Below are 27844 nucleotides of genomic sequence, written 5' to 3'. Positions count from 1 at the left end.
GCGGGGCGGGGGGCGGCGGCGCGGAGATGCGCGGGCCCGGCGCGGGATGAGCGCGGAGCCGGAGCCGCCCCGGGCGGGGCCCCGCAGCGCCGCGGCCCCCCCCGGCCCCGGCCCCGGCCCCCCCCCGCCGCTGGGCGGCATGGAGCCGTCGGCGGGCTGCCCGCGGGCGGCGCCGGGGCCCGGGCCCGGGCTGTTCGGGTGGCTGCGCGGGCGCTGTCTAGGCCGCAGCGCCGCCGTGGACCCGGCGCGGGACAGCTTCCGCGCCATGACCGGGCTGTACGGCTCCATCCAGCCCGCCGACTCCGTGTACCTCAGCACGCGCACGCACGGCGCCGTCTTCAACCTCGAGTACTCGCCCGACGGGTAGGGGCCGCGCGCGGGCCCGACGGGGGGGCCGGGCCCGCTGCCTGCGCGCTCCTGAGCCTCCCGGGGTGCTCCCGGCCCGTGGGGGGGCGGGGGGCGCCGCGGCGGGGCCGGGGCCGGGGCCGGGGCCCGGTGCGCTCGGGGCGGCCGGGAGCTGCCCCCCGGCCCGCGCTGACGGCGATGTGCGGCGCGAGCGGCCCCGCAGCCGCGGTGAGCTGCCGCTGCACGGGCCGCACGCAGCGGCAGCACAGGAGGGCTGCCCTTGGACGGGCGTGCTTCCTGCTGCCTCTCCGTGCCGCCGCTCCCCTCGGAGGGCTTCCTGCGGGACAAGGAAGACAAACCGAGGCGCAGCTCGGGGGAGCTATTTCTTAGGTTAAGAAGCAAAAACATTGGCATCGGGTGTGCTCAGCGAGCTGACTTTCTTCCTGAGATAGGTTTGAAGCGAGACCTTTTTTTCTTTTTTTTTTTTTTTTAATGTTTACAGCTACATGAATTATGTGGCTCTGCACTGGCAAATGTGTTTAGAGGTGTCCTGCTCAACATGTTCCTAACAGTACAGACAACACAAGTGAGACCTGGAACCACGTAGAATAAGAAGTAGAGAAATCCTGGCACGCTAGCTCGTACCTGAACATTTCAGTTCAGAAAAGTTTGCATAATCATACCTTGCAGTAGGCTTTCATGTTGAGTTTTCTTGGCATGAAAAAGGATTGAGATCTCCTCCTAGACTGATCTCAACAGTGTCTTCAGTGTGGATAGTCACCTGAAATCCACATCACCTGTGATAGCTGTGAGAAACATCTCCAGTAATTTTCTTCAGACACGATCTTCTGCGAAGCTGTTTTATTCGTGATTGCAATGGCGGGCATCCTGTCAATCAGGAGCGCATTTTAGTAAACAGATCATAACCTTTTATTCCCTATTACCCGATGCCTGATCACCTCCCCTGTTTCCTCATTGCCTGAGTACGACAGGTTCACAAGCTACTCGACGCTTCTCTATACCATATATGTACATTTTTTCTTTTTTTCAACCCTTTAATTTCTTCTTTCTTATGTTTTGAGAACTTGTGGTCTTTGTTTTACTGTTCTCACGCTGCTCATCCTGTTTTTCTCAAGCTTCTGCCTTATTTTGGAAGAGTGAGGCCTTCTACTGTCCACTTACCTACTGAGCATTTCTCCTTATCATGACTACACAGCTACCTTGGAATACAGAAAAGTAATTCTCTACTGCAAAAACACTACTTTGTTTCTCACAATTCCCCCCTCTTCTTTTCTTACTCCTATTGTTGTTTTTGCACCTCTTCACATACCGCACTCTTGAGTTTTTCCAACATTAAGGTGCAATATTCTTCTTCGGATGTCACGGAGGATGACATATACAATGCCATTATTATTACAATACCAACAAATAGTTGTTTGAGCCAATTCTATTCAGGTAATCACAAAATTAGTTTCTCCAAAATGTTTCTAAATCCCCAGGAATTGTCATCTTGAGTTACTCTGTGTAGGATCTTGTTGTGTTTTTGGTTTTTTTTTCCAAATATTTTTGAGATCAGTCAAATTCATCCCATTTGATCTACATATATACAGAAACTAGTATTAATTACAGTGCACGCTCCTCCTTATGAGGTTATTAATAAATCTAATACTATTTGATTCTCAAGTACTATTTTTGCAAACTTATCTAACTTATTTTCGAGTTCTTCAATTATAGCTGAGATATTTACAGTAGTGTTTTCTAATTAACTCACCCCTAACCAAGGTAAAAACCACCTTGCAAAAGTGTAAAATGCTAGAGAATTTTACTAGAGCATTATCTGAAGTCTGCTTATTTCTGTGTGTGGTTTCAAGGGGGCTTTGGCTTTGTGGGTCTTCATAATAGTCACATTTGGAATTACTGCCTCCAGGGTGCAAGCTGCCTTCCATCCTAGGGGCAACACCTTCCTGGCTTTATGGCCATATAGCCAGTACCGCCCCTTGCTATTCAGGACAGGCCATCCAGTTACAGGATTCTCATGTTGTATCTGGTGTGCATTATGTATATTAGCATTCCCGTGGCTACCATATTCGGTACAGTATGGATTATTCCCTACTTCATGGATATTTCCACACCCACGGTCAGTAATATTGCCCCCTGAGTTTCTATCACTGTCGTTTAAAAGGCACCTTTGATAACACAGTATATTGGAGCCAGGACTATGTGTAGGGAGCTCAACTTCAAAATCTCTTCCTTCCCGGGACTGAGTATGATCTGTCATTTTTAGAAATCCAGAGAATCCAGACACGGTTGCTGCTGGAAATGGCAATCAGGGACAAGGCCTTTTTAGTCTTTCTAGGCATCTGGGTGCAAATCCAACAATTATTTCGAGATAGAACTCAAGAGATGTTCTGGATTAATTGGAAGTGCTGATTTTTACCTCCTTCCAATCACTAATCCATTAAGAATAGGTATTACTAAGATAAACTTAAAGTACATCATTTCTATGTATATATACACCCCTATAATTAAGAAATAATTAAGAAAAACAATCAAAAAATAATAAGGATTCTTCTGGTGGGGATTGAATACCCTCCTTTCTCCCACTTCCAGGGAGTGTACACTGGAAACACTCCGATTCAGTGTAATTCAATCCCTTTTACTCATTAATTCATTAAGAATTCCTCTAAGAAGTTGTTAAAGGTTTACAATAGATAGTTTTAACAGTTTTAACCTTAAAAGTCTTTGTTAATGCGGTCTCTCTGGTATCAGGGTTAACTGATGCTTTTACCCAGGTATGAGTCCACCCTGTCTCAGCCGTTCTTACTGCTGTCTCAGTAGTCAGGAGCACTTGGAACAGTCCATCCCACTCAGGTTGCAGTTTCAGTTCTCTCCGTGTTCGCATCAGATTCCAATCTCCTTCTCGGGATGGATGGATCGGGGCTTCCAAGGGTGGGGTTTGAGCTAACAGTCCACAGGTCCTGAGAGATGACAAAGAGGACGACAGCCCGAGTATATAGTTCTTAAGAAAAGCATCTTTTGTCTCAAAAAGAGGTAATCCATTCCCTTTGTCCACGTACAGCAATCCAAATAATATTTCATATGGTGAAACTCCCACATCTTTTCTTGGTGCAGTTTGAATTCAGAGTAGTGCCAAAGGTAAGCACTTCGTTTGGGGAAGCCGAGTTTCCAGAACTTAGTCAATTGCTTCCTTACTGTCTGATCCTCTCCATCCTTCCAGAAGAGGAAGGATGCCAAGGAGTGTGAAATTTCCACTTAATTCCTAGAGCCCACATTAGCCCTTGCAATATTTCTGACATGAAGTGATTTCCTTGATCAGAGTCAATATTTTCAACAATTCCATACCTGGAAGTTATTTGTTCTAGAATTACTTTAGTTACTATGTTCACAGTAGCAGATACTGAAGGGAAAGTTTCCACCCACCCTGACAAATGATCTACCAAGACTAACAAGTATTTACATCTACCTACTCTAAGGAGTTCTGTAAAATCTACCTGTACGTTTTGGAAACATTGAATTCCTGGTTCTTGCCCCCCGCTTTCGGCTGACTGCAGATAATTTTCCTATTTACCTTTTGACGTGCTATACAACTCCTGCGTTGTTCAGCCAGAGTACATATATTCCTACACATACATATTTTCATAGCACAGCGTCACACGTTGCTTGAATTCTCCAATGACCCTCTTGATGCAAAACAGTTAATTATTTGCCTCATTAGTACTTTATTCAGCATTTCTCTCCTATCAGGGAGTATCTGTTTTCCTTTGGACTTTGTGACTCCTAATTCCTTAAAAACCCCTCTCTCTTAAAACTTTTTAGTTCTTTTTAGTTTTGGTTAGGGGTAGCTCAACAATTCCCTGAATCCTCTCTGGATTTATTCTTCATTCCGCCTCAGAGACTAGATGCACTAAATATCTGACTTCTCTTTCTACAAATTTTAATTTATTTTCCAATACTTCCAAGCCCTGTTTTCCCAGAAAGTCGAATAGCTTGTTAGTGGCTTCCTTCACAGCTGTTTTCAACTGTCCTGACAATAAAAGATCATCCACATATTGTAACAGTAACACCTCCTCAGGAGGTTGGAATTACTCCAAAGTTTGTTCTAGAACTTGCCCAAATAAATTGGTGGCCCTGTAAACCCCTCAGGTAAAAGTGTCCATCTGTATTGCTGCTTCCGCCCCGTTTCAGGGTCTTTCCACTCAAAGGCAAATATATCTTTGCTCTCAGGGTCTGAGAGCACCCCATTAATAATACCGTTATTCCAGCCTAACAATTCACTATTTGAATGCCCAATTTCCTTATCAAATCCTTTCCCAACAAGTTAGTCCCTGCCTCGGGTGCATATACTAATTGCCCAGTGATCATTCTATCCCTAGTCTCAGCTTGGTGTCCCCAAAAAGTAGCACTGTTATCCCAGTCCCTTCTATCCCTATCACATTTAGGGTTTCATTAGTTAATTTAAGCCCTGATACTTTACAGGCCAGTAATGACCCTAGTGTACTGGGTTCACATGGCAAGGTTCTGGTAGCAGAGGGTGCTGCAGTGGTAGCCCCTGTGAGAAGAATCCAGCAGCTGCCCCATGTTAGATAAGGGCCAGTTTCAGCCAGCTCCAAAGGGGCCCACCGCTGCCCAGAGCCAAGCCATGAGCAATGCAGTTCAAATCTCTCTGAGAGCACACCCAAGAAAAGTAAAAATAACTGCTGCACAACAGCAGCTGGGAGAGCGAGGAGTGAGAAACCTCCCTGCAGACACCAAGTTCAGTGCAGAGGAGGGGGAGTGCAGTGCAGAGGTGCTCCAGGTGCTGGAGCCGAAGCCCCGCCGCAGCCCACAGAGAGGCCCCTGGCGGGGAAGGCAGACCCCCCCTCCCGCCCCGCTGCTCATGGTGTACCACAGTGGAGCAGATCTCCATGCTGCAGCCCATTCAGGAGTAGCCCAGGAAGGTCGGCACCCCACGAGAGGGACCCCACACCAGAGCAGCTCCCAAAGAGCCCATTTTTCACTGCCCGTGGAGAAACCCACACAGGACCAGCCCAGGAAGGTCGGCACCCCGCAACAGAGCAGGGGGGAGAGTGACCCTGAAAGCGCAGTGGAAACAAAGCACCACGGACTGACTGCAGCCCCCACTCCTGTCCCCCCCCCCCCACCACCACTCAGAGCAGGAAAAGGTGGAAGAGAGTGGATGGGGGAAGGTGCCCCCAGCTTGTTTCTTTGTTTCTCACCGCTCCAGCCCATCAGCAATAGGTAGTAGATTTTATTAATCTTCCTATGCTGTCTGTTTTGCCTGTAACGATAATTGTAGAGTGATCCCCATTGAGGTACACTTGAGGAACCCCTGAGGTACACCTTTTCATTTATTAGGGAACTAGCTTTCTGAGAAGCCCTGACTCCCCTATTCTGAATTTATAACAGCAATCTCTCCTCCTTCTTCCACTCTGGATACTCCTATTTGAAGTGGCCAGCCTGGCCACACTTGTAACATCTTCTCAAAGCCTGTCCCTGCTAGGATTTAGGCTGCAACACAGGAAGCTTTCCTTGTCTGCCATTCCTGTGTCTCTCTTCCTCTCCTTTCCATCCTGGGCCCGACTCCTCCCGAAATTCCCTCTATCTCCCCCTCTGCCTTACTACCCGGTACGCTGTGAATACCATTAGTTTCGCTCTCTGCTTTTCCTTCTCACCTCCCCTCTTGGTGTACACCTTCACACTACCTGCACTGTTCACTCGATCCTCCCACCTTCTGGAGCTTTTTCTGTATATCTGGCCAGGCTTTAATCACAAAATGAACTTTAAACAGCCCTTGGGCTACTGGGTCCTCAGGGTTCATCCCCGAGTACTTTCTAATTCTGACCCCGAGTCTCTCATATGATTTCTGTGTTGTGGGTTGTTACTGTTCAGTTGGATAAGCGGATATTTCTGCTCTATCGGAATTAACTCTTGGTCTGGGGGGGTGTTAGTTCTTTCCCATTCTTGCATAGCTGCCTGGCAGAATCATTCCCCTCCTAAACATTCTTCTCCAGTGAATAATATACTCAGGATTGACATTTCCCTCTCAGGAATACAAATTAGGCCTTAGAAACGGATTTGACTGTTCTGCTAGGCCCTCAATTAAAGGCTTCATTTCCTTCCTAAAACTCCTAACCTCTCTGCTGGTAAGGGGGGAGTGGCACCGGCCCCGGGTTGGCCCTGCACGGCCCCGAGGCCCCACCGGGACCCCCCCCCCCCCGGCTCCACTCCTGCCGCTCCTCGCTCCCTGGCGCGACTTCTCCAGGGACAGCATCAATTGCAGTCCCTCTCGTCCCCTCCTGGAGCAGCTGCCGCCATCTCCGGTGCACTATTAGGATGATAGGGAGCATAACTTGATTCCTCCTCTGAAAAAGGAACCTTATTGTTTACATATAAATTTCAAGCCTGAATTTTCATCAGACCCGTATTTTGGCCAAAATACTGAAGCTCCTTTTATTAGCTTTTTAGGCCAGACAATTACACAATATTTAACCATTTTTCAATTATATTTTTAAAAATCTTTTTCCCTAGTTTTTGGGTTGTTTTCCAAATCCTTATCATTCTCTCCAAAGGGCTATCTTTAGGTACAGTCCCGGGGTCTCCAACCCCACCCTGCTGACTCTTGGAACCCTTAATCCCCAGCTCTTCCTGACGTGCTGCTGTGGACTTCACCACCCACAGGGTACCACACGCCTTCACCTAGGATTAGGACAGAGGTGGGGTGTACTGCCGAGCACCTCACTTCACTGTGCTCGGGGTACCCTACACCTAGGGGCCCAAACCCCCGAGACTCTCTTTCGCTCTTCTCTCTTTCGCTTCATCCCTCTCCAGCCGAGGGGACCTCGTTCATCCCCTCGCGGGACTACAGAACCTCGCGGATCAGGACTCCACACTCACTTCGCACTAAAAGTGCGTCTCATTCACACTCCACACAAGAGTCTCCCCGAACCCAGCTCGAGGCAAGATAGGGTAAAGTTTCCCTTACCTTGGTCCGTGCACGGCTTCCCGGTCCGGGTTATCAGCAGTAATGCCTGTGCCTGTTCCCGATCTGGGCTGGACTATGTCTGGGCTGTGTCTGTGTATGTCACTGCTGGCCTCCCTTCTCCGCAGAGCTTCGCGGAGCCTGTCTTCAGATTAACAGTCTCAGTCCTTTGCCTGCCATACTGAGACGACCCACCACCCCCGACGGGACCGCTGAAATCAGCGGGGTGCACCTTCCTGTCTGTGGTGGCAAGAAAGCTTTGGCAGGCGACAAGATCCCAGACGAGCCCCCAAATTGTGAGAAACATCTCAAATAATTTTCTTCAGACAGGATCTTCTGTGAAGCTCTTTTATTTGTGATTGCAATGGCGGGTGTCGTGTCAATCAGGAGCACATTTTAGTAAACAAATCATTTTATTCACAAACAATCATTTTATTCACAAAACAAACCTTTTATTCCCTATTACCCAATGCCTGATCACCTCCCCTGTTTCCTCATTGCCTGAGTACTATAGGTTCACAAGCTACTCGACGCTTCTCTATACCATATATGTACATTTTTTCTTTTTTTTCAACCCTTTAATTTCTCCTTTCTTATGTTTTGAGAACTTGTGATCTTTGTTTTACTGTTCTCACGCTGCTCATCCTGTTTTTCTCAAGCTTCTACCTTATTTTGGAATAGTGAGGCCTTCTACTGTCCACTTATCTACTTAGCATTTCTCCTTATTATGACTACACAGCTACCTTTGAATACAGAAAATCAGTTCTCTACTGCAAAAACACTACTTGGTTTCTCACATAGCTAGCCACCTTTTCTGTTTTCAGTGAGTTTTCATTGGAACAGCATTCCAGTTTCCTTGAACACCTGAACTCATGACAATTTTGCCATGATTGTGCTGTAGTGCCACAATTCGACTCCTTATTCACTCCTCTGTTATTCAGAGAAGTTAAAGTTAAGCTCCCATGATTATCGAACCTAGTCCTGAGAGACTATGTTGATGGAAGGCAATTTCTTTTGTAGATCCTCAGTAGGTTGTACACAGGCTTCCCAAGATGTGAGGTTCTGCCATCACCTTTCTGCAGGGTAAAGCAGTTAGCTGAGAAAGTTCTGGCTTAGCCACAGTGATGTAATACGAAAAATAGCCACACACAGGTTTCCTATAGCAGTGTCAGAAGTGTCACCTGCGGTAGTGTAGAACCGTGCTGTGATTTAAGATTATTTGTGCAGGACTCTGGCACAAGGTGTAATTCTGTATTCTTCCTGCCCCCTGTATCTGGTGCTTGAGAGGCTGCACTGTAGCTAAACCAGAGATCTTTCTTGTCCAAAACCAAATTCAGCAAAAAATATGTGGTGACATAGGGACATCTTCCCTGTCCTAGTGTGCCACAAGTGGTGTTGGGCATAAACTGGCATTGAACCTCAGTTATCTTAATATCAGGTGAAGCAGCCTAGGCCTTGTTTACATTTGCTAAATTGTCTGACAGTTAGTTGCAGACCTGCTCTGACCTGTGCTGACGAGAACACCTCTGTGCTTTGGTGACTTCTGATTCCTTTTTAGCCTCCCTCAGCAGAGCCAACTGTGGTGAGCAGTGCTGTGCTCCCGTTGCTTGCCCATGCTGTTGGTTTCTGACTCCTTAAAATAGTACTCCAATGATCTGACCTGTGGACTGTCCATGCAGTGCCAGTTAGATCTGGCCTCCCCATGGGGTACTGCTGTTCAAGCTCTTGCTTTGCTGGCCAAGGACTGCTGGGGTACGCTGCCCCCTTCCTGTAACTGGTCAGAGTTGTTGCTGAGCTGGGGGAACATCTCAGCTTTCGTGGAGGTTGCCTTCACTAATTCACTAATTTTCAGGCCAATCTTAACTGTCGCTGTAGTGTTAGTGTATTTAAAATCAGACTTTCAACGTATATAATGGAAATAAATATCGATAACTTAGGACAGGCTAATGGAAAACTAGAAAACCTGCCAAAATTGAAATCAGGTGATGTTTTCAATGCCTACATGGGGCCTCTGAACTTACTGCAAACTTTTCTGATCTCATTCATAAATAATGCGTAATCTGGAAAAGGTCTTTGATTTTCATCTCCGTAACAAGCTGTGAGTGGATAAATGGACTTACATGCGGAAGAAAAGGATTTTTTTTTGTTTTAGATTGAGTAAAGTAAGTCCTTCGTATTGTAGTTCAAAACAGTTGTCCTGTTTCTGGAAAATGATTTAGTTGATACAGCAAGATAGTAAATCTTGCTCCAGACTTTTCTATGTCCTTACTTTAGTAACGGCAGCCTGCTTCAATGACTGTTTTTCTAAGATTAATTTGACAACATGGATAACAGCCTCTATCCTCTCCCAGCCGAGTCTGTGCTAATACCAAACTTAGACTGGTGCCAGTGCCTTGCTTTTGATGTCCTTGACTATGACTTCTGTTGATGGTAACAGTACCGCATTTAGAAAACACCTTTCGTCAGAGAACTCACTTTTCTTTTGATTAGTAATGTGATGTCTGATAGCAGTTGTTTACAACACTGTTGTAAGTTCTGTGCAATGTGAAGAGAAAGCCAAGCTAAATAATTACAAATCTGTGTTTCTGTGAATGAAGGGATTGAAGATTAGTTGAGTATGCACAAATGTTGTGTTCTTTTACCAAATGCAAATGTTTCTGTTTTGCTCTGCTTCTCTTCAGGTCTGTGTTGACTGTTGCTTGTGAACAGACTGAAGTGCTGCTTTTCGACCCAATATCTTCAAAGCACATCAAAACTCTCTCTGAAGCTCATGAAGATTGTGTAAATAATATCAGGTTGGTCAGAATGAAGAAAAGATTTTTTTTTTTCTTAACATGGATGCTTTTCTGGTAAGAGTGTAGTAAGTTTGTGTTCTGCGTTATTTTGGGGAAAGTGTATTTTGTGTAGCCATTAGGCTGCAGTTTGCTTTGTGCTATTTGCCTTTTCTCCTGCATTTGAGGCTGGGAAGGGGCAGAGGAGGAATCTGAAAGCATTGATGGTGGTATTTAATGCTGCCAAGTGGTTTTTTTGATGGAGGAGCTGCAATTCATGGCATTAGCGTCTGTTGTAATTGGCATTAATTAAATTAAATGTATTTTATTTTATGTTATAATCATAAAATGATCTAGGTTGGAAAAGGCCTGCAAGATCATCAAGCCCAACCGTCTACCTGGCCTACTGAGTCCCATCACTAAACCATGTCCCTTAGTGCCACATCTACACATCTCCTAAATAACCTTGAGGGACGGGGACTCCACTTCCCTGGGCAGACCATTTTAATGTTACAAATATTATTACTGAGGCAACCTGTGCTTTCAGAGGTATGTAAGAAGAGGGAAGTATTTACTGATCCTCTTTTATTAGCCTCCCACTTGCTGCGGATTTGTGTATAATCACCTCAGACAGACATCTTTTGCACCTGGATTTGGTCAGTTTTTGAGCTCATTTGAGCTTCAGTAACTGCACCTCATGTGGCAGAGTTCCACAGCAAAAGTGTATTTCCAGGTATATTTAAGAAGTTTTTTAAAACTTGTGAGCTTAATATGATGTTCTCTATTTTTATTTTAGTTTTTTTCTTTAAACAAGAGAGACAACAAACCATTAACTTCTATTTACTTGCTCCCTCGCACTCAGTTTTATATGCCTGAATCACATGTACCTTCAACTAGGCCTTTCTCAAGTGGAGGAATCCTAGTTTACGTTTTCATTACTTAAATGAAAGCTGTTCCGTGCTGTTTGTATCTCCCTATGTTTTTTCCATTTCTTCTGGAACCTGTTTGGTGGACTAAGCAGGGTTGCATGCAGCATTCCAGATCAAGGCAAAAGGTGGATTTATACAGTGAGGAGATGTAGTGTGTTCCAATCTCTTCCTGCAAATCTGATCTATTTTTTTCCCTTGATTGTTACTTAGCATTGAATATATATGATGCTGTTGTGGTTTAGCACCAACAAGTAGCCAAGCACCACACAGCTGTTCTCTCACTCCCCCTCCACAACAGGGGGGAGAAAATATGATGACAAGCTCATGGGTTGAGGTAAGGAAGGGGAGATTGCTCTTCAATTACCGTCATGGGCAAAATAATCATAGGAAAGATTAATGCCAATTACTACCAGACAAGCAGTGAGAACTAAAAGCATCGTAAAACCACCTTCCTGCCATGCACTTTCTTCTACCTCCTCCCAGCAAGCAGCACAGGGGGAAAAGGGAAAGGAGGTTGTGGTCAGTCCAGAACATTTTGTTTCTGCCACTCCTTCTTCACTGACCTGGGTGGCTGCAGGATTCTTTCTCTCTTGGTTGCTCACTCCTCTTTCCCAACTGCTGCAATGCAGTGTTTTTCTTGCCCTAAGAAAGGGGCAAAAAACACACTCTCCCAGAGACCCAACCAATGTTGTTTGTTCATGGCCCAGCTCTGGCCAGAGGTGGGTCGCTTTTAGAGTCATCTGGAGCTGGCTCTGATCTGACATGGGGCAGCTGCTGGGCTCTGCTCACAGAGGCCACCCCTGCAGCTCCCCCACAACAAAACCTTGCAGCATAAACCCAGTGTAGCCTCAGGAATATTATGGCATGTTATGAGTTAGAGCTCATAATTATAAAGATAAAAATCAAGCTATGATGAACTTACCAGGAGAGCTATGTTTCTGTACGTTAGACATTTACTTTTCACTTTATCACTTGCATGCTCAGTATTGCAGGATTGTTCTCTGGCAGTCTGGCCGCAGTCTGCCTCATTCTGAATAGCTAGGCACTGACACCTTGCTGTTTGCCTGTTTTTTATTTTTTATTTTTTCCTGATGACTTGTGTTTTGAATGCAGTGGCTATTTCAGTGACATTCATGTAATGCAGCTGCTGCACGTTTGGCATCTGTAGTGATATCACTGTAGGTAAATATTTTAATGGACATATAACTGACTGTAGCTTAGGGTGTAAGGGCAATTAAAATCTCGCTACTTTACCATACAACTTAAAGAAGGGCTTAGAAATTAAAAGGACATAAACTCATTGTGTAGACATTTGGATTCGTCTCACCGTAGTTGGTTATGTGTGATTGGACTTGTTGCTGTTTTTACCAGGTGTAGTCAGGTTCTAACTCTAAAAGATAAAATGCAGTTTCTAGGGGTAACTTACCATGTCTCCATGTAGATCATCGTTGTCTTAGCATCTTGACTTTGTAACTACAGCAGGTTAGGCTGATGTGATTTCTTGGAACTCTGGCTTTCCATAGCTACTTTTGGTGTTCTGGATTTTTTTTCTGAAAAATTACAGCAGAATTGGAGTAAGATAAACTTTGCTTTGGGTAATTCAAGCTGAATATTTTTTTCCAGTGATTTTCTCAATGAGAAGAATAACTTGTCTGTCTAAATACATTTTAAAATGAAGCATTGTCTTCACATGGTGTTTTTGAAAATAGTTCTGTTTTGTCTTCAGTAACCTTTAGACTCAGTTTATTCTCTTTAATTCCTAGCCATCCAGCCCTGATTCCTCTTCTACCCTGATTCCAGCCCTTCTATCTTCTTTCTGACAGAGCATTTTTATATCATATATTATTCCTTATATAATGACTTGGAGGTGGTCAAGCAGACTTATGCTACCTCAGTTTGGAGTGTTTACATATATTTAGTTTTGTCAGAAGGCAAGATTATCAGGATAAAGAATTACCATCTGATCATATTAAGACCTTAATCTGTTAAGTGTAGTAATACAACTAGTATGACCTATGTTCTTTTTCACTTTCTCTTCTTCTCTTTCCACTACATTGTGACAAGCCTGCCATCTGTTAGGTGAGCAGGAACTCTAGACCTGTTAAGTGCATATCTACCACATAGGTGGTGCATATCGAGCACCATACATGTGATACAAATTCATTCAATTCAACTCTCTGTAGTAGTTCTACACTACTCTCTGATGCACAAATACTCTGCAAATATCTTGTGAAATATGTAGCATTACACATGCAGTTCTTGCACTAGTTTAACAGAATTTCACATTATGTTGCAATTCAGTTTCTTCTAATGCCCATTTGTATTGAAGTCTGAATAAATTTGGGCAGCTTGTGCCATTTCTGCAGATATTTCCAAAGATGATCTGGAATTCTCATTGTAAACACTTTTTTTGATATGTATACCCATTGTTTTTCACATTTGAGAAACCCAGTTTCATATGTCTACCTCTAAATTCAAATAAACTGTATTGTGGGGAAAGGAAAGGCAGAATGTGGGAGCAAAAGCCCTTTGCTGGTTGGGACTGCTCCAGGTGCTACATAAGCTTGGATGCAGAAGGTTTACATGGCTCTTTCTCCTGGCTTTGCAGCTGCAGTGAGCAGTTTTCCTTGGGTTTTGTGAAGCCAAGTGGGCACTACAGCAAAAGATGGACAAAGAAGGATTGAAGTATAGTTAAAGTTCTTGGGAAATAAGCACACAATGGCTGTGTTCAGATTTTAATGTAATAAATATTTCCAAGACAGCACTACTGTATGCAGTTTAAACCATTTGGTTAGTAAAACAAGCAGTACATCGGCCAGTTAATCAGCTTGATTAGGTCTCTAAGAGAAGCACTGTTAAATATCCTGCGTGAAACAATGGGGCCAGTTTTTCAGTGTCTTCAGTACAGGAGAGGAGTTTCTCAGCTGCCTATACAAAGTTGTAGTCATACCACAGAATCAAAAATTTTGATTCAGAATCAAAAGCCTAAGCTGGAAAGGGCCTCTGGAGATTGTCTGATCCAACATTCTGATACAAAGAGGGCTACAGATTTGTTTACCAGCACCCTGATAAGCTTAGCATTAAGTATTTTCAGCAATGGTGATGTCACCAGTTCTTTGTGCAGGTGCCTGTAAGGTGATTAGGCAGGGCATTTTTGAAAGCAGGTTCCTGTTAATCAACTTCTATCACAATCTTTACAACAAGTGTTCTGTTTATCATAGTGTGTTCAAGATGTAGAGTGGTATTTCAGTTGTGAATGATTGAATTAGATGCGAAGTAACAATATGTCTTGCCTAGCAAAGACAAGCCTTCCAAAGTGAGGAGTTCAGGAGTTTAACTAAAGGAAGTGTGGGTACAAAGTGCTTTGGCAAAGTCAGTGGGATTTGCGCTGTACAGAGCAGCAATGTTTAAAACCAGTAGGGGATTTCCAGTAGGAATAACAAAGAGTGGTATTTATTAAATATATATATATATATATATATGAGTAGAGAGAACTTACATCTGTGGTGGGGAAAAAAAACAAGATTTAAAGAGTAGTAGGGAAAGAATAAGGGTGGATATGTGGGTAGAACTGAAGAGCCAGGAGGAGGATGGGTTTAATTTGTTACAAGCTGATAGGACTTCATGTAGTCTGAAAAGCACATAGAATTTGTGTGTCTTCTGGCGCTGGCTGATCTTAGTGGCAAAGGGACCTGGCAAATAATGGGGAAAATGAAAGGCATAAATTACAGATAGTCTAGGCTAGTTGGTTTCTGTTGCAGGGACAAGCAGTCAATTTGAACATCTTGCCAGTGGACTAGTGCTGGCTACTCCTGTGGCATTTGGGCTTTCCAAAAACTTGCTAAACTTCGTTAAAGGTGAATATTGTACAGATGTGTAACTGCTTTAATTAACACAGGAGTTCTGTGTGTGCATTCATCCCACTGGTGATTGTGCAATCTTTATATGATTAACTTACAAAAAGAGGAAGAAAAGTAGCCTACTGTGCTTGTGAAGGTTTATTGTTTTGTTACTAGAGGTGTTGAGGTATGAAACAATAGCACAGTACTGTTTTTTAACAGAACTGCAAATCTTATTGACAAATATTTTGCTATATACAATTTTTTTTCTGTGCAGCCGCTCTGCTTTTCCTGTGTTAGCTTAAATCCCAGTTTATTTTATTTAGTAAGCAGCCACAGTATTTTTCTTGAATTTTCAGATTTCTAGATAATCGACTGTTTGCAACTTGTTCTGATGACACTACAATAGCCCTTTGGGATCTGAGAAAGCTGAACACAAAAGTGTGCACTTTGCACGGTCACACCAGTTGGGTTAAGAACATCGAGTATGATACCAATACCAGACTACTAGTAACATCAGGGTTCGATGGAAATGTGATCATCTGGGATACAAACAGGTATGTGTCTGTGTTTGTGCTGTTAGATTTCTAATTCTTGCCTAGACTTCACATCAGGTTTATATTGTCATAGTCCAGTTGCTAAAAAGAGAAGAGAGCTGTTTGCTAATACTACGAAATGTAGCTTGTCCTTTATGAAAAGTTCTTCACCATCAGGATGTTTTGAAAATGTGAATACTGATAGACCAAATTGTAATGAAATAAGTAGGATAAAGACAACATGCAGAAAGAGGTTTAGGACGGACAAGGATGCTTAGCATGTCCTGGACTCCTCCGGACATTATCAGGGACTCCAGTCAGAGTTCGCTGCAGCAATTTCCTGGTTGTTTTTTTTGTTTGTTTGTTTGTTTGTTTCCTCCACTGTCCAGGTGCACAGAAGATGGATGTCCTCACAAGAAGTTTTTTCACACCCGTTTTCTTATGAGAATGAGATTGACACCAGACTGTTCCAAAATGCTGATCTCAACATCCTCTGGATATCTTCTGATTTTGCATGATCTTGATCTAAATAAATCTTTAGAGGTTGGCAGCTACCCAATTTTAAGAGCTAGGAGGACTACATCAAGTTCGGGTAAATGCTTGTGCAAAAATCTGTAACAGTTTCTGTGATAGAGGTGTTCTATGTGATGCTCTTAGCAAAAGAAGGCAGAGGTGGAGTCACAAGGATTTTGCAGAGGAGCTCTTCGGCTCTTCAGGGGTCTCACATCTGTACTGTTGCATAACATTCTGACTCAGGCAAAGTGATTTTTGTTATCAAGACTTGAGCATCACAGGACATAGTCTGTGGAATGTTGTCACCTCAGGCTGTTATTCTAGTGTTATTTATCTAGCATCCTTGGTCCTGTAATAAAAGTTACTCATGTTGAGTAGGCTGACTGTGCACACTCCAGCAATTAAGTGCTGGTGCAGTTGCTCTCAAAAACAGACCTGGTAGAATCATGTTCTCTAAAATTTTATTGCTTCTTCCCACATTGTGGCACTAACAGCCAAACAGTGACAAACTCCTGTTTCGGAGTGGCCAGAGGAAAAGTAGTGAAAGCACATGAAAACGAAGGAGTACAACTTGCTCCTTATTCATAACAGTTTGTTGTGCTGGCATTTTATTTGTTTGAGGCACATCAAAATGGTACTTTTAGGCTGTAGACGGATCTTTGGAAGGTGTTTTCTTATCAAGATGCTTTCCCCTTATGCTTTACTTAACATTGCTAGGGAGAGTTAAGTGAAGGACATAGACAGTAAATGGGCTGCGTTTAGTTATGTTCATATGGTGTTGCTGTTTGCAGAGATAACATCTTCAAGTTCGTCTGCTCCTAGAACTGTTGGTTCACCATGTCACCAGAATGATTCAGGTCTACTGTCTGAGAAACAGATGTCACGGTCCTCCCAGCGAGAAGGTAGGAAAATAAGTATCAGGAACTTCAATTAATTGTAGCCAAAAGAGACCACAGAATAATAGGGAAATACTGTGTTTTCTCTGTGGACTTTAAAAGCGTTGCTATGACTTCTGTTAAACCAATAAAATATCATTGCATATCAAAATCTGGAGTTCTAATCGTTTTTTTTTTTTCTCCAAGAAGCCTGAAAACAGCAATGAGATTTTATTTCATATTAGTACATTATTTTTGTTATGCAGACATGCTGTCTTTTCCCTGTTTGTTTTTTTTCCCTCCAGCAAACCTCATTTGAATGACCTTTAGGGAATAAATGAACAGAGCAGTACATAGCTGTGTTTTGCTTTTTGTTTTCCTTAATGATTGGAACATGTACCTGCTGTTTCTCCATGCAAATCCTAAACACAGAACTAGGAAGACTGATGATCCCATGATTAGCAGGCTTCCTCTGAATCTAGGATACACTTTCAAATAGTCAGCATGAACTTGGCAAATTGATAAATACTTTTTAATTTGCTTGCTGATTTAAACTAAGGATAAAGTTATTATTACTTACGGTTGTGAGATGTTCAAACATAGTTATGACATAATGAAGCTTATCTGGACCCCAGGGCATGATTTACCAGTGAAAACCTCTTTCAGAGTGAGGAGGAGAAGGGCGTATACCTGCACACAGCTGAGCAGACTTATAAGAATTTGAGAAGGACATTGTAAGATTTTTAAAATAGCAGTTCTTACTAAAAAAAAGGTATTCTAGATTTTGTTCTAATTATGTGTTTGTGTGGAACATTAACCCTGAATTTAGACCACAACATGGGATGATTTAACACAGGTTTTGGAAGGTGAATTTCAAAATATGAAGATTATTTGGAATCAGGACTGAGTTCATTGATACTAACTTCAGTTGTTAGTATAACCTCTCTTTGATCTAGCCTTTCATAAGGCACAGTCTTTTCTAACAGACAGATGAGGGTGTCAATACACTTGACATAGTTTCAGCAGTAGACTGAAGAGAGAAGTGAAAGTTAATGCACAGAATTCATTTAGACTTACGGTTTACTTCCCCTTTTAGGTGGATCACCTAGAAATAGTCTGGAGGTCTTAACACCAGAGGTTCCTGGAGAGAGAGACCGAGGCAACTGCATTACATCATTACAGCTACATCCAAAAGGGTGGGCTACTCTTCTTCGGTGCTCAAGTAATACAGATGACCAAGAGGTAAAACAAATGTTTCTTAGGAACTTTTGAGTAAGATGTATCAATCATACAACTATATTGAAAATCTGTTATTTGGGGTAAGTTTGCATTTGAATAAATTAGTGCATTTGTAAGCAGAAATAATTAATTTTAGCCCAGGGTTATGGAGTACTTCTCTTTCTTAAAGAGTTCTTTTACAAAGCTTTGTATCCTTTATTCAGTATTCCTGTTGCCTGACTTTTCCATGGAATACATTTTATAGGTACAGCTCGGTTAAAACTTTTCAAACAGTTCCTGGGCTGCCAAATACATGACTTAAAAATATGTACTCACCCAAATATAGGAAGAAGGAACTTGTAAAAGACAGAGGATTACACAGTTGTGCAGTGGTGAGCATATTTTAAGTTAAGCAGAGAACCTCCTCTGAATTCCTCAAGTGCTTATCTGTCAGTGTTGCAAGAATGAAGTGCTTCTGCTACGCCGATGGATGCTTTCCAGAGCCTGCTCCTGCACCACTATGAAAAAAATTCGGGGCATAGTTCTGCATCTGCTTAAAACTGCGACATCATGGGTTTGAACCTTATTAACTGCAGTGATGCTTATGCAACTTCAAAGTGATCTCATCTGAAAAATTCTGCGATTTAAAAATAAAGGGGATATCAGTGATCTTCGTGGCAGAATCCATTTCAAGCCTGTATTTGAAATACTGAGTTACAAGACCAGCTACAGCTCAAATGCAATTTGCAGATTTCACTCCCCTAAATACTGCTTTAAATAAGTTACAGTGGACTTTGAGATCAGTTTTGTATTATGTTCCCTAGATTGTATTTGTGAATTGTCACTTAATGGCATATGTTGCACTGGGACATAAAAGAAAAACAAGCAGTCTGTTATGCAGTCAGAAATAATGAAAAACCCATTCTTCATGGATTGTATACAGAAAGCAAGAACCTGCAAGTTTTGTTTGGGAGTACCTGCTTTTGATGTAGTAACTTGCAGGGTTAACTCAAATTCAGTTATAACTCAAATTCCAGCCAAAGTCTCAGAACACCTAGATTCCACCAGTCAGTCAACTTGTAACCATGTTTTCCTCCTAAGCTTATTTCAATATTACTGCTTTAACAGTTGTGCAGACTTCCCTATTAACTAAGACAGAGGTTTTATATTTATTTCAAAATTGCAAATCACAGAATTATAAAGGCTGGAAAAGACCTTCAAGATCATCTGGCCCAACCATCCCCCTACCACCAATGTCACCCACTAAACCATGTCCCTAAGCACCAAGTCCCAACCTTTCCTTAAACACCCCCAGGGATGGTGACTCCACCACCTCCCTGGGCAACCCATTCCAAATAATTGTTTGAATACCTGATTTCGTTGAATATTTAAGTGTTTAACAAATAGTTTATTTAATCTGGTAACTGATGTAAATTGATCTATTTATTTCTTTATTTACTTTTGGAATAAAGCCACTCTTTGTAATGGCAGCATACAAATATGTAGATGACTCAGTGGAAGCATAGCAGATTGGTTAGAAATTTCAGTGCTGATTCTGTAAACTGTGGAATTTTTTGAAAAGGCAAATATCATATTGGGTTAGTTGATACTGATGACTGACCTAGTTATAACTTTCCAGAGTCCAAGTATCTGCTTTACTGTTTTCTATTAATACTCATTAGTATTGTTCCCTTTGTGTTTACTTTAACAGAATACATTGAACAGAACAAAAATCATTTCTTCTGTCTTGTGATTAAATCTGAGTCTTCCACGATGACATAAATTTAGTTTGTCATGGAGTGATCTTGCATTTGGTTTGAGATTAGATTATTAGATTACTCATTAAAGTCCCTGTCCATCTCACAGGTAACAAGCTGGTTATAGAGCTGTTCATAACATTCCTTCATCTACTTGTCTTGTTTCAAGACCTTCCTTTTGAAGTTAAGGGCACAAAATGTCAAAGGGCAGTTGTAAATTGGACAAGGCTGAGTTCTGCTTTATTGTAGATTTCACTTAAATCCTCACTACATTAGAGCAAACTCTTGTCCAAAGGATTATGCTTTGCTCTTTTAAAAACTAGATTTCAAAGGCTGTATCTAGCAACTATTTAATTAAAAAAAAAAAAAAAAAGTTCTGAATCTAAATGTCTGGTTTACATAGGCCACTCAAAGACAAGATGCCAAGGAACCTGCCAGTTTTCAGTGTCTCATAGTAAATGCTTATCAAGGAGTAGATAAGCAATGTGTTGGTCATTCCTTTGTTACTTACTTTACGTGCAGCAGGAGTGAATGCATATTTGCAGAGCTTTACTCTCAATGTTCCTTTCTCTGACTCTCCCTTTAGTGGACTTGTGTCTATGAATTCCAGGAAGGAGCCCCTGTGCGCCCTGTCTCACCTCGTTGCTCCCTGCGATTGACTCATTGCATTGAAGAAGCCAATGTGGGCCGGGGTTACATCAAAGAGCTTTGTTTCAGTCCTGATGGCCGGATGATTTCATCCCCGCATGGCTTTGGGATCCGCTTGTTGGGGTTTGATGCATACTGCAGCGAACTTGTTGACTGTTTGCCCAAAGAAGCTGGTCCCTTAAAAGAAATCCGTTCCCTCTATTCTCACAATGATGTGGTACTGACAACAAAGTTCTCTCCAACTCACTGTCAGATTGCCTCGGGGTGCCTTAGCGGACGTGTTTCTTTGTATCAGCCAAAGTTCTAGGCGCATTGTGCATCAACAGGACCTTCAGATGTTTGTGGTTTTAATTACTTCAGTTTAGTTGAAGTGTGTTCGAAATCCCATAAATCCAGAGAAGATCATAGTTACTATGGTCTCAGAACGTAATAATGACATGAGTTCTCAGTCCAGCACTGTATACATTCTCATACCGTATCTGCAAGTCAGGCTCCATGCATTGTGTTTTTAGCCTTCTAGGCAGAACTCTGCTCCTGCTGATCCTGTGCCATTGAGTTCTGGTTGGTTTATACAATAATACTTGTGATTAATTTTCAGCAACATGACTTGAAGTGGGCTATCTGAAAAAAATGTAGATTTTGTGCGGGTAGGAGTTCAGCTAAAACTCACTCAGGCTTCCCTGTTATGACACCTCTTCGTTCCAAAGGACTTTTTCTGTTGCCAAAACCATTATACCATGATTGATAATGAACAGGCTTTGTGCATGCTAGTTTAGCTGGCACAAAAAGACAAAAATGTTTTCATTTATTTACTAATTTGGTTATTTGTGATTGGCTAGGAAAAAAAAAAAAGTAAACTTTCTGTAATATTTTGTTGTCCTTAAAAATCTTTCTAGGCTGTTTTTCCTTAATTGCATATCTTGTGATTATTGTTAGAAGGAAGAGGTTCTGTGTGGAGATGTATCTGCATTTTTTTCCTCAGAATTTAGTTGGAAAAGCCTGGGGCAGTGAAACAAGAGCTTAACAGAGCTAAACATCTTGTGCTGTATCCACTGCAAATGAATCAAAGGGAATGTTTCTTACAATGTGTATGGTTAGTGGATGTCTCTTACTCCTCAGTCAGTAGGGTTTCTTTTGTGGGAAGCTTTCCACATCAGTTACAGAAACCTTCATCTTGTGTTTGGAAATGAACACTGCAGAATTTCTGCTCATGTTAAGGTTGTAGTTCCTCTAACTGTTCTACAAATTAATGTTAAGAGAGGAATTCAACTAGGAAGTTTCTGTAGTGTAACTAGATAAGTATTTCTTCATATGTATTGTCAGTATGGGAATGGATTAGAAGCATTCCAGTCTAAAGTAAGATCTATTTGGATTTAACTGGGCTAATCATAAAATCTGAAAAATGTTAATGTTCACTATTAAATCACATATGGAGTTATGAATGCCAAGTTTTATCCCTCAAGTTCATCACAAAATCCCAGACTGGTAGAGGTTGGCAGGGACCTTTGGAGGTCATCTGATCCAGCCTTCCTGCTTGAGCAGGGCCATTCTACAGCAGGTTGCCCAGGGCCATATCCCAGATGGCTTTTGAATGTCTCCAAAGGAGGAAGACTCTAAAACCTCTCTGGGCAACCTGTTCCAGTACTCAGTCAACCACACACTAAAGTGTTTCAGATGTTTTGAGGGACACTCTTATGTTGCCATGTGTGCCCATTGCTTCTTTTCCCAGCACTGGGCACTACCCAAAACAGCCTGGCTCCGTTCTCTTTACACTGTCCCTTTAGATACTGATGAGATCCTTCCTGAGCCTTGCTTTCTGTAGATGGTCCCAGCTCTCTTAGTTCCTTGTAGGACAGATGCTTCAGTCCTTGAATCATTTTTGTGGCCCATTGCTGGACTCTCTCCAGCAGCTTCATGCATCTCTTGCCCTGGGGAGCACAGAACACAGTGCTCTAGGTATGGCCTTACGAGTGCTGGAGAGAGGGGAAAAGGATCACCTTCCTTGAGCTGCTTGGCAATACATTGCCTAAGGTAGGCAAGAGTACAAGTGGCCTTCTTTACAGCAAAGGCTCACTGCTGGCTCATGTTCAACCTGACGTTCACCGGGCCCCCTAATCATTTTTTTTGGCAGGCTGCTTTCCAGCTGGGTGGCCCCCAGCATGTCCTGGTGCCTGGGGTTGTTTCTCTCCGGGGCAGGACTTGGCACTTCCCCTTGTTGAACTCTGGGAGGCTCCTAACCCAACAGCACATTTCTCCAGCCTGTAAAGGTCCCTCTGAATGGCAGCACAACCCTCTGGCCTATCAGCCACTCCTCCCGGTTTTGTCATCTGCAAACTTGCTGAGGGTACACTCTGCCCCATCATCTAGATCATTAATGACGACACTAAAACAGGACTGGACCCAGTATTGACCCTTGGCATACAGCACTAGTCACTGGCCTCCAACAAGACTTTGTGCTGCCTTCTGGGCCTGACTATTCAGTTGTTTTTGTATCCACCTCGTTGCCCATCCCACCCATACATCAGCAGCTTCGCTATGAAGATCTTACGGAGGGCAGTGCCAAAGGGCTTACTGAAGTCCAGGTAGGCAATGCCCTCTGCTCTTCTCTCAACCATCAGGCTGGTCATTTCACTGTAATATAGCTAATCCTGTGCAGTCATTTCAGTCTCTTATGTGCATATGAGTTTATCACATAAGTGTTCTAAGATCTTTTGTGAATATTTAACTAAGATTTTGCTGACAAATCGTACAATGATTTCAGTAGCAAGCTTTACCCTAAAAGGGCTGTCATTTTGTTATTCAGATTCACTTTCTACTGAGCATGCTTTCAAAGATTGTCTCTTAAAAAGCCTTTTTGCAAAAATTCAGCTTGGGTGGAAAGGAGATACCTGCGAAGACAGTTGGAAATGTATACACCTGATGATTCTCTTCAGGTTTTGAATTTCTGAAGGTAGCATACTCAGGGTGGTAGTGGTGAAGTCATTGAAACTTAAGGCACTTAAGGCTCCTGTGCATTATGGGCCTGTTAGAACAGGTCCAGAGGAAGGCTATGAGGATAGTCAAGGGCTGGAGCACCTCTTCTATGAAGACAGGCTGAGGGAGTTGGGATTGTTATAGAATCATAGAATCATAGAGTATCCCGAGTTGGAAGGGACCCACAAGGATCATCAAGTCCAACTCCTGGCACCGCACAGGTCTGCCCAAAGTTTAGACCATGTGACTAAGTGCACAGTCCAATCGCTTCTTAAATTCAGACAGGCTTGGTGCAGTGACTACTTCACTGGGGAGCCTGTTCCAGTGTGTGACCACCCTCTCGGTGAAGAACCTCTTCCTGATGCCCAGCCTAAACTTCCCCTGCCTCAGCTTAACACCATTCCCGCAGGTCCTATCAGTGGTGATTACAGAGAATAGGTCACCTGCCTCTCCACGCCCCTTCGCAAGGAAGTTCTAGACTGCGATGAGGTCCCCCCTCAACTTCCTCTTCTCCAGGCTGAACAGGCCCAGTGCCCTCAGCCGCTCCTCATGTGTCTTCCCCTCTAGGCCCTTCACCGTCTTCGTCGCCCTCCTCTGGACACTTGTTCAGCCTGCAGAAGAGAAAGCTCCGGAGAGACCTTGTAACAACTTTCCAATACCTAACGGGACCTACAGCAAGGCTGGGGAGGGACTCTTTTTCAGGGAATATAGCAATAGGACAAGGAATAATGGCTTTAAACTCAAAGAAGATGGATTTAGATTAAGATATAAGGATGCACTTCTCTACTCTGAGGGTGATGAGGCACCAGCACAGGCTGCCCTGAGGAGCTGTGGCTGCCCCATCCCTGGCAGTGCCCAAGGCCAGGCTGGATGGGGCTGGGGGCAGCCTGGGCTGGTGGGAGGTGTCCCTGCCCATGGCAGGGTGGGGGTGGGAGTGGGTGCTCTGTAAGGTCCCTTCCAACCCAAACCATTCTGGGATTCTCTGATTCTAAATTTTTGGTGAATGTATTTAGTAATAAAAAGCCTTCAGTAATAGGTATTTGATAATTTGAGGACTAATCAATTACTCCTGCACTGGGTTTTCAGTAGTTCTAGCAACTGGGTGCTAAAGGAGTACCTTCAAGTCATCAAGTATATGAAACTCACAAAATTCCTATTATTTAGTAAGTGTCCTAAATTTTCAATTCTCATGGTTTTCCAACTGAATCATTTGGCATTAGTGTCTAAGTAGAATATCATCCCAGCTGGAGGAGGAAGAATACACTCAATTAACTTCACATGCAGATATATGCCCACAGACTTCTCAGATAGCAAGTCATGCTTTGGAAAATTTTTAGATATATATAACTTCAGAGCAAGTCTGTTGTAGCTGAAACTATTGTCTTGAACTCAAAATTACACTGATGAAACCATAAATGGGGATATGCCTTATTTTCCAAAACAGCATCACTCTTAGTTTTAAACACTCGTACTTTTTGAATGCTTCTGGAACACAATTCATAAGCATTCTGTCCATATATGTGGTAGAAATCTTACCTAACTCTTCTGATTACATTTGTGGTAAGTTTGAACTAGAAGAAGTAGATAAAATTAGATTTTGGTTATTTGACTACTCCTTTTCAACAGGACTTGGAACTTTTCAGTTAAAGCTAATAGATTTTATCTGTAAATTTCATAAAACACTTACTGAAACACTATTCCATTACTTATAACTGAAATGCCTTGCAGTTACAGTTTGGTGGAAGGAATGATTTACAGTTTTTTTGTCTTTCTAAATCTTTATATTGCCTTATTGAATTACTGAAGTAATTCAATGAGCTTTGGATCTTTCTAGGTAGCCCAAAAAAAAAGTTTATGTTATGTTTCAAACGACAAATTCTTAACCTTGCATCCTTACATGTCTTAGGGACAAAGCTGTATAAAACTTAAATGGTATATTAAAAGACTGCACTAACAGTAGTGGCTTAAACCAGTGTCTGTAAACTTGTTGACCGTTCAAGTGTTAAATCACTTGATGGATTTCATACTTTTTCTAATGAAGATGGAGCTCTTCGATTGTAAAGCATGCAATATATTTTTTAGAGGCATGGTTTCATATTCATTGATTTCCATAGTAAAGTAATTCCTTCTTTCACAACATAGCTGGTCAGCAGAAGCAGATAAACTGCATAACTAAGATCTCCATGGGAATGTCAACTTTCAGCAGTGTTCACAGGAACCAAACAGTTGTTTGAAGCTAGCACTCCTTTTGTAATAGTCCAGTGACTGTATGTTGTGGGAGTAATTGCATTTTCCAAGTATTTCATTGGAGGTCAGTCTTTACATCACTGTAGCACCATTATGCATTTGTGGGGAGAGGGAGAGAAACTATTAATGGGACTATAAATTGACATTCATGTATGTGCAATTTTTTGATGAAGTACATGTGTGTATTTCAGTGTATATACAGCCACTGGGCATCATTCAAACATGGTTAGTTCAGGGAAAAATGTAACCTTCCACAGAATTATTGGGGATAGGGGGAAAAGCACACTTGATACCCACATACGCATTTGTTTGCACTCTTTGACACTCAGTAAAGACAGCTTGCCTGCTACCAGAATAAGAATGTAAAGATCTTTTTTTTTTTTTGTGGGTTTTGTTGTTTTTAATTTGGGTAACACTGATGTATAATATATAATAGGTCCTGATACCATAAGTAATGGGTCTGTTGTTCTATGAAATACAAACCCTTAGCAAGAAGAAATAAACTTGCCCTATGGAAGCTTTTTTTTTTTAAATAAAATAAAAAAAATTGAGTTTACAAGATTCTAAGAAGTAGGAGTAAAAGAAGGTTGACAACCATAATATTTTTGTCCTGCAGGAAAAAGAAACTTATAATTTCCTGATCTTAGTCGATGGTGCATTTTCTTACGCACTAAGTATCTTCATTTAAGTGTAAGGTTTTTAATACTAGAACAAATTGTGCATGTAAATATTTTGAAATACCTGAGATTTCATAGTATGAAGTGTAGCCTTTTAATACAATACAAAAAGTATCAGAACTGCTCTGAATATATTGTACTTAGAGTTGTACAGTAACTTACTATTTGTGAACAGTTTCTCTTGCTTGCATAATAAATTAAACATTTAATAATTCAGTGAATTAAAATCTATTTTAATGTATTTATCCTACACTGAGCTTTATTCTGTAACACTCATTGCTTCTTGCATATTAACTTGAACCAAGAGAGAAAAAAGTGCTTTAGAGTGAAATCTGCATACACCCATCTCCCTCTACTAGTTTCTTCGCTTGAGCACATTTGTGGGAAGAAACAGCTCACTCCTGAAGCCTAGAAAGCAGGACATACATTGAAGCTAGAATGATAATAACAAACCTAAGTGTTGCTGAGCAATCCGTTGCCTGAGCCATTACCCCTTGGGTAGAGCACCTTCTCTTCATACCCTTGAAGGCAGCACCCCAAGAGCATTGCTGCTCTTGTAAAATGTTGCTGATGGCGTTGTGCAGTGGTGAAAGGCCACTGCGTGCCCCCATTGGAGAGGATAAAATTGAAACCTGGTTCCCCCACCTTGGTCAGGGACAGGTGTGCCTGAGCAGGCCCACGGGCTGCTCTTGTGAAGTGTCATGACTTGGCAGTCATGCTTCCACTTGTGAAAGCTGGCATTCCTGCAAAGCCACTTACCATTAAGCACAATGAAAACAGCACCTGCAAGAAAAAAAAAAATGCTATTTCTGCCTCGGCATCACTTGTGGCACAGACTGCCACTTTGCTGTAACACATGCAAGAGGCACAGTGCCTTTGCTCAATATGATCTTGATTTACAACTAAGAACTGGCCAAATCTAAGACACATGGAATTGCTGAGACCTAATTTGTCTAAAATAGGTGTACCAGGTATTCAGAACAGAAACATGCCTCGGGGACAGAGGAGTTTTTATAATGTTGTTCTGTGCTCAAGCTAGTTATCACCAGAGTTCTCGCTATTATTCTGTCACACAGCAGTATTCCCATTATCATCAGTAGAATTTCCTTTCCCTCCTTCAGCTGGAAATGATCATTGTAGTGCCCCAAGAACAATGGAGAAGCTAGTAACCCTGGGCTACACACAACACAACACACAGAAATGCTGCCAGCTCATGATTACTCTGGAGATGCGTGTGTCAGCTCTACTCTTAAATTCTGATATGGAATTCAGTTAGCCTGGTTATAATCAGTTTGTTAATATTTGAAAACAAACTTGAAACTAGCTTGAACCAATTTGTTCTTAGTTTAGCTGAACCACCGTAGCTCTTTCCGTGCTGTTTTCCAACACTGGCAACACATCCTATTCCATCTCACTCTAACTGGTATGTAGACTTACTGTGCCAAAACTCACTGGACCCCTCTCTCTTCACTCCTTATGAGTATCTCTCCTCTTATACATGAAAGATCTGTAATTT

The 27844-nt window shown here is 42.4% G+C and overlaps 1 protein-coding gene across 2 annotated transcripts; it reads left to right on the top strand.

Annotated features, from left to right (window-relative positions):
• The first annotated feature begins 136 nt into the window (after nucleotides 1–136).
• Nucleotides 137–26569, top strand: DCAF10 (DDB1 and CUL4 associated factor 10). Of its 2 annotated transcripts, none has more exons than XM_035567582.2 (7): nucleotides 137–363; nucleotides 10027–10140; nucleotides 15244–15441; nucleotides 15810–16012; nucleotides 16725–16835; nucleotides 17905–18050; nucleotides 20370–26569. In XM_035567582.2, the coding sequence occupies exons 1-7, from the start codon at nucleotides 140–142 to the stop codon at nucleotides 20736–20738; spliced, it is 1365 nt and encodes a 454-aa protein (XP_035423475.1). In that variant the 5' UTR covers nucleotides 137–139; the 3' UTR covers nucleotides 20739–26569. The 2 variants fall into 2 exon arrangements, with proteins under 2 accessions (XP_035423475.1, XP_035423476.1); XM_035567583.2 differs by having other exon boundaries at nucleotides 172–363; nucleotides 20394–26569.
• The last annotated feature ends 1275 nt before the right edge of the window (nucleotides 26570–27844 follow it).

Source organism: Cygnus atratus, chromosome Z (genome assembly GCF_013377495.2).
Source record: "Cygnus atratus isolate AKBS03 ecotype Queensland, Australia chromosome Z, CAtr_DNAZoo_HiC_assembly, whole genome shotgun sequence".
NCBI classification, from domain to species: domain Eukaryota; kingdom Metazoa; phylum Chordata; class Aves; order Anseriformes; family Anatidae; genus Cygnus; species Cygnus atratus.
This window is presented reverse-complemented; position numbering and strand designations above follow the sequence as displayed.